Source organism: Scylla paramamosain, chromosome 34, assembly GCF_035594125.1.
Source record: "Scylla paramamosain isolate STU-SP2022 chromosome 34, ASM3559412v1, whole genome shotgun sequence".
Lineage (NCBI taxonomy): Eukaryota > Metazoa > Arthropoda > Malacostraca > Decapoda > Portunidae > Scylla > Scylla paramamosain.
The window spans coordinates 8355220-8362719 of NC_087184.1; the positions used below are offsets into that span (position 1 = coordinate 8355220).

The 7500-nt window shown below is 40.1% G+C and overlaps 3 protein-coding genes across 7 annotated transcripts in view; 1 reads left to right on the forward strand and 2 right to left on the reverse strand.

The window, feature by feature from the left end:
• Positions 1-7500, reverse strand: part of LOC135090098 (zinc finger protein 501-like) — a 90250-nt gene that overhangs the window by 25298 nt on the left and 57452 nt on the right. The gene's annotated exons all lie outside the window — the stretch shown is intronic.
• Positions 1-7500, forward strand: part of LOC135090094 (irregular chiasm C-roughest protein-like) — a 53254-nt gene that overhangs the window by 11790 nt on the left and 33964 nt on the right. The window lies entirely within an intron of this gene.
• Positions 5514-7500, reverse strand: part of LOC135090101 (uncharacterized) — a 220518-nt gene continuing 218531 nt past the window's right edge. Inside the window, exon 5 of the mRNA XM_063986441.1 lies at positions 5514-5956. Within this exon, the coding sequence (XP_063842511.1) occupies positions 5814-5956 (143 nt within the window). The 3' untranslated portion in view covers positions 5514-5813. The remainder of the gene's footprint in view (positions 5957-7500) is intronic.

Consider the following 7500-nt stretch of genomic DNA (forward strand, 5'->3'; position numbering starts at 1 on the left):
CTAAGTGGTAGATGAATGGGATTAACTCTGTAACCAGGTAGTTAGTGCCGAGTAATTAGAGAGTTTTAAAACCAGATTAGACAGATTTATAAATGAGGATGATAGGAGGAAATACAGCTTACATTATGCTCCCATGTTGTACCTTTGCAATGAGAATGATAACAATGGTAATAATAATGACAACAATAACCAACCTGCATACCACAGTGAGATGTCCATTTAAGGAAGTCAGACAAGACAAGGCGTGTTCATGAGGGTTGGTGGAGGGCTGGTCGACACTTCCCTCCCGCCTGCCTCATTGTGGGGGTAAAAATACAGAGGCGGGGGTTCGCAGTCCCCTCACTGCCCCTCTGAGTCGCCTTTTACGAGGCGCAGGGTATACTGTGGTGGAGTTCCTTAGACGTACCCTCGCTACTGCTACTGCTGCTACTACTGCTACTGCTACTGCTGCTACTGCTACTACTACTACCGATAATAACAGTAGTAGTAGTAGTAGTAGTAGTAGTAGTAGTAGTAGTAGCAGTAGTAGTAGTAGTAGTAGCAGTAGTAGTAGACAACAATACTACTACTACTACTACTACTACTACAACTATTACTACTATTAATGATAATAATAATAATAATAATAATAATAATGATAATAATAATAATAATAATAATAATAATAATAATAATAATAACAACAACTTGGGCTGATCGGAATGCACAGAGATGGAAGACAAGGGAGAGGAGGAGGAGGAGGAGGAGGAGGAGGAGGCCAATGACGACGACGATGATGGTGGTGACGACGACAAAAGAAAAAAAAGAGGTCAACGAAGAAAAGAAAATGGACAAAAGAAAAAAAGATAAGGAACGACAAAGACAACGAGGAGGATTAAGATTAGGAGGAGGAGGAGGAGGAGGAGGAGGAGGAGGAGGAAAGCCGAACAAGTGCCTGGTGTTTGTGGAGTGTGAGGCAAATCTTTCTCCGCGTGTCATTACTGCAATAACGAGGCGTGAAGGGACAAGGCCCCCGCCCCCCCCCTCTCTCTCTCTCTCTCTCTCTCTCTCTCTCTCTCTCTCTCTCTCTCTCTCTCTCTCTCTCTCTCCCTGATACTTTAGTTTCCGGTTACTATCAAGAGTTCAGAAGTCTTCCTAGTAAAGTAGTAGTAGTTATGGTTTGAAGTTTATCAGTTTTCAAGAGTGATGTTTCAGATTGCAATAGTTTCTTAACAGTTATGGATCAAAGTTCAAAAGTGTAATAGTTATGATAGTTCAAATTTCAAGTGTCTTAGTTGCAATGGTGCACAATTCAGTAGTTTTTTTCGTAATGGTTTGAAATTCCAAAAGCTTTCATATTAGTGGTGAATCGAAATTCATTAGTTTCTTTCTGGAATGGTTCAAATTTCAATAGTTTTGTAACAGTGGTGGTTGAAAAATTATAATAATTATTATTATTATTTTTTTTTTGGTAGTAATGTAGTTTCTTACCAGTAATGGTTTAAAATTCCAAAGCAGAAGCAGTTCAAATTCAGTAAGATCATATATGGTGGTGACTGTTCAAATTTCAGTGCTTCCTTAAATGTCATGCTCAAACAGTCATAAGTTTTCTAGTTATAAAAATAACCCAAATTCTATTGCTTCCTGCTTCTGCTTCTTCTCTATATAACTGGATTACGTTCTGAAAAACGCAACTGTAGAGCAGATAACAAGCACAATGTAACATGTAGGCAACAGGAATGCGTCCCTCATGAGCAGACAGCTTGGTGAGGGAGGCCAGGCAGAACACTCCTAGTTGAAGTTTGAATGTTCCCAAGTGAAACATTAAAGAATAAAGTAATGGAGAGACAAGGCGAGGTGGAGAGGGAGAGAAGAGTCTAAACCTTTTTCACGGCATCAGCTGCTCTGCTTGGGTGGCGCTGCTTTAGTCACATATTCAGTGAAATGTAGCCATCGTATAACAAAATATGTTTCCTAATAACCACAAATCGTAAGGGGTAAAATAATGTGCAGTGAGGCATCGTATAGCGCGGCAGCAGTGGTTTCAAAATTCAGTACTTTCGTTGTGGTAATCGTTCAAGATATAATGGTTTAATGGCTGTCAGTGTTCACAGTTCAGCAGCCTCGCAGTGACAAGTTCCGAAGTTTCACAGTAGTAATTACCACTTCCTAAATTTCACTGCAGTTAGAAGTTCCAGTAATTCCTAAGTTGTAATAATGAAATAGGGGAAACAGTTCAACAGTCCCCATATAATTTCCCATAATTCAGTACAAAAAAGTAGTTTCCTTCAGTAATAGTGCAGTGTTTACGATTTGGCTTAATGTTGGCCCAGTGTCCTTTACGAGTCCGGTATTTATACGCGTGATTCACTGTGCTCTGTTTACACGCCAGTCTTAGTCAAGGTTTGCACTGTTTTTTTCTCTCTTCCTTTTCCTTCTTTGTGTCTGCTCTGTGCTCAGGAATACTCTCTAATCATCGTTAACTTACACTCAAAAATAGAAATAATAGAAGAGACAAGAAAAGAGGAAAGAAAGGAAAGGAATAATTATTTAGATTTCTCTTTTCTTCCTTTGTTTTCTTCTCCATTATGCTTTTATAATAACCGTTAACATGCAGCCCCTCTCCCCCACCTCAAAAAGTGAGAGAGAGAAAAAAAAAAGGGAAGGTGAGGAAGAAAATAGAGGAAAAATAAGGAAAGGAGCAATTTACTAATTTTTTTACTTACTTTTCTTTGTTCTTTCTTTGTGTCGTTGTTCTGCACTCATTTATGCTTTCTTGTCATTAACTTCCAGGCAACTCCAAAAAGTAAATAAATAAAATAAATAAATAAATAAATAAATAAATAAATAAATAAATAACTGCAAGAAAATATATTGGACAAAAAAGAAATAAAAGAAAAACAATTAGGAATAAAAGATTACAAAGACAAGAAAGAAAAAAACAGAAAAAAATAGAAAGACTAATTTGGCGACAAAGAGCACCTAAGCAAATTAAAATGAGGAAAATAAACACAAAAGAACACTTTGCATCTTTTTTCTTTGTCCCAGGATTGAGTGCAATTCTCCCCCCCCCTCTTACTCCCACAGGTCCCGCTTCGCAGCTGTCTTATCTTCATCTCATTGTTATTTTAAGGGGGGATGCGTTCCCATGTCGCCACCCCCCCCGGGGTTACCTGCCCTCCACCCCTCCACCAGAAGACATGCCAAGTGGTTCCCTAACATTCTCCCTTCTCTTTCTTCCTCTCCCCAACACCCCCCTCTCTCTCTCTCTCTCTCTCTCTCTCTCTCTCTCTCTCTCTCTCTCTCTCTCTCTCTCTCTTCTTCCTCTTCGGTATTTTCTTTTCTTCTCTCTCTCTGTGTCTACTAGTCTTATTTCTTTTCTCTTCCTCTTTTCCTCTTTCCTTTTTCCCTCTCTCTTCCTTTCCGTTTCCTTTCTCCTCTCCTCTCTTTCTCTTTTCTTCGTATATTTCTTCTTCTGGCTCTTTCTCCTTTCATTCCTTCAAATGTCTTGCATTTCTTTCATCCTTTCTTCTCTTTTTTATTTCTTTAATCTTTCGTCTTTCATTTCTTGCGGTTCTATTTTATTTTCTTTCTTGCTTCTTCTTCCTCTTCTTCCTCCTCCTACTAAGTCAGAAGAGGAAGGCGCCGAACTCCACCCATTGACGAGAGAGAGAGAGAGAGAGAGAGAGAGAGAGAGAGAGAGAGAGAGAGAGAGAGAGAGAGAGAGAGAGAGAGAGAGAATACAACATAAACATAGCAAAGAAATCCTGCAACGAAAATAAACGAATAAATAAAATAATAATCAACACAGACTAAAGTAATAATTCCACTTTTCCTTACGCAGAAAAGAAGGAAAAAATTACTATTAATTTTCCCTTCATACCTTGCATTGCCAAAATAGATGTGACGCTTAGAGGAGATTGTACCAGCGCGAAACGTCTCTCTCTCTCTCTCTCTCTCTCTCTCTCTCTCTCTCTCTCTCTCTCTCTCTCTCTCTCTCTCTCTCTGATCTCTTTTTATAGGGTGTGGGATCATGCTATGGTGTGTGTGTGTGTGTGTGTGTGTGTGTGTGTGTGTGTGTGTGTGATGATGTCTCCTCCTCTGAGTGTGTGTGTGTGTGTGTGTGTGTGTGTGTGTGTTAAAGAGGGCAACGACAGCTGGGAAGTGAACAGCTGTGTGTGTGTATGTGTGTGTGTGTGTGTGTGTGTGTGTGTTCAATCGTGATCACATAAACACACACACACACACACACACACACACACACACACACACACACACACACACGAACACAGACACATGCACACACGCACATTACTTCACCTTAAGTAACAAGAGCACGGAGAATAATGTAAATATTAGCTCGGAGGAGGCAGCCCTGTTAGTCTTAGCTCCGGGCGTGACGTAAACAGCAGCACTACCTCGCTATCGTCTTCCGGGCACCTCCTCCTCCAGCATGTAAACAAAACACTGCTGCCTCCCCGCTGCGTCCATCCTCCTCTGCGCGGGAAACAAGAACAATGGGCCGCTGCTTCTACAGGATATTAGTGATTGGGTCTTGTCATTCTTAATTGGCTTTCGAATTGTTTTATTTAGGGAAGCTGTACCTTATTTTTTTTTTTATGTATATATATTTTTTCACTTTTCATCAGTTTCCTTGCTCTTGTCCAGTCCTTAAAAGAAGAGTAGAATAAAATGAAATGGATACATGAAATATGGTAAACTAAAATTGCTTTCTTGTCCTTAGCCAGACCCTTTCCTATATTAACTTCCCCTCCTCTCCCCTCCAAAAAAAAAAAAAAAAAAAAAAGCTAAAATAAATGAAAATAAATTCAAACGTTTTTACCTCTCATCAGGACCATTTTCAGAGGCAATAATCGGCTTCTCGTGGACGTTTCATTCCTTTGATCGTGTATAATCCTCGCTAAACTACCGCTGGAATCACGAAGCAGCTCTGATGATCTGAATAACCTCCACTATAGTATTTCAAACTCACGATGACCCACCAGGTGTTGTCCGCCTTATTGCCACATATTGAACCAAACATTCACTATAAACTGGTAACTGTCCACTAACCAGGGTATATTAGCATGAAATGTTCTAAATACCTTTTGATTTTTGCATTAGATAGTAAGTGATATGAATAATTGTTATATATATAAAGAAAAGAAGATACTTCATGAAAAAATGTGGCATATCAGGTCAGTTGACGTTGCCACCTGCTCCCGACCCAGAATCAGAAACATATCAGGAAAAATAAATATCAGAGTTTCATTCTCTCTTATAAGCACGTGTGGGTGTCTTGATTCTTATAACAAAGTCATACATGCAAATAAAGAGAACGGTTGTCTCCGTTTTCTGAGGGGGTGGGTTAGATTTGGCACCGCCGCTCCTTGAAGCGACCAACACCTCGTGGGTCATCGTGAGTTTGAAATACTATAGAGCCTATTGAGAGGAATGGACCTGACGCTGAAATGTTTAAGAATGCCGCCCGTGTTTCAGAAGGTGGTGATAGTTTCTTTTAATAAGGCAGTGTGCATTCGTCAGTCGTTCCCGTTTTCTTTTTCTCTACACCGTTGTTGTTCATTTACACACGCGAGTCAACTGGCATCGTAAGTCTTCCACTCTTTCCACTCGTTAACTCTGCAACTCTCTGCTTGATTCTGTTTCTCCTCTTTGTTGTGATATATGGGACTGTTTTATCCATTCATTTTTTATTATTTTTTTTTGTAACAGTTAACTTTTTTTTCCTTGTTACTCGCCTGAAAAAAAAAGACAACACGAGTAAGAAAAAATAAAAAAAAACAAGGAACATTATGTCTCCGTGGCGTATCGGTTTACACTCCAGCTGTGTCTCTCGTGACCCCAGGTTCGAGCTCAGACAAGGACAAGTAGCGCCTCTTGGATGTCTCAGTGGCTGCTCCCCTCCAAGGCTCCGTGAACAGCGGGCATGCACCTGAGGACACCCTGCCACGGTGCGCTGGGGAGGGACATGCAAGATTTTACGAGTGGAATCTTTACCCATCTTAACCCTTCCAGTACCAGAGACCATTCATGCAATATTCTATTACTCATCAGAGAAGAATGAAAGAAAATAATTGTAGTGGATGAATACTAAGCAGAGATCATTTTTAACGCTTTCATTGTAACAGGTATTACTTTTAACTTAATGTGGTCTTTTGATGAGACCCGGAATAAAATAAAATGGACATCGTGGTACTGAGTCAAAAAAAAAAAATTATAACATGCACTTAACATATTAATGCAACTGAAAACCGGTAAGACTGTATATGAACACTGATGTTGATTTTATTTATTTATTCATTTATTAAACAAGAACAACATCAACAACAACAACAACAACAGAAAAAAATCGACAGACTAAAGGATCGAGGCGCAGTGCACATTACAACCTTCACAACTTCACTTAACTCTTTACTGTCCATCCAAATGCCGTGCCCTTGTCCCGTAAACACCACAGTCTCGGGCCGGCACTGTTCCTTCGCAGAGTAAACAAATGGACGGTCTTTCCTCGAGCACCGCCTGTCCTCGCCAATCTGTCCTCGCCTCGCTATCCACTCAAAAGATAAACACTACAAAAATCTACACCTCGCTCCGTGGCCCCTCACACACACACACAGCTGCGGCCGCCACCTCCTCACTCCACGACGTCTTCTTGGCCGGTTGGAAATCACGTGGCTCTGTAATGGTCGGTTCATGGCCAGTATTCAGAAACATTTTGCTCACACCACGACCATTTTCAAAGGCCACAGAGATGATTAGCCGGGTTCTCAAGAGTGTTTCGTCTGTTAATAATGTAGATATCTTGTTAATCTGTCACTAGAATCATAAAAAAAAAAAAAAACACTGAAAAATCCGTATAATTACAAGAAGAGCTTTTTGAAGTAGTGGAGTGGACGGAAGTGCTTCAGAATATGGTCCGTAGTCACAAGGTTTTGATGATCGTTCAGTCACAAGGTTCTGAGTTCGATGGTGTCTCACGGTGGTTACTAGTGAGGGGGTGGGAGGGGGAGGGGAAGCCTGTGACACTGGTAAACGTATTGGTAAACGTTTAGGTGCCTTATTTGAATTTTTGACAGGCTGTATTGAAAGTTATTGGGATTTTCAAGGGAGTTTTCACGATTTCGATGATAGTTTAACTGAGGATTTGCAGCATTTATTGAATTAAAAAACAAACACCTATGAAAGCCTGAACATGTAACAGGCTCTACTAAAAATTGTTAAGGCTTTCAAGAACGTTTCACTGATTCTTGTGACAAAGTAACTAGGATTTTGCACCATCTATTAAAAAAAAAAAAACTATGAAAACCTGCCGAGGCTTTCATCTTCATCTCCTTTGCTATCAATATTACTCGAAATGCTCCGTCATGCTCCACGGGTCCGTATTCTCAAACATTTCCTCTCATAAGCACTACTTTCAAAGACCAAAAAGTAATAAGTCGGGTTTCCACGGGTTTTTTCCTTCAATAATTATGCAGAATCCTAATCAAATTATCACTAGAG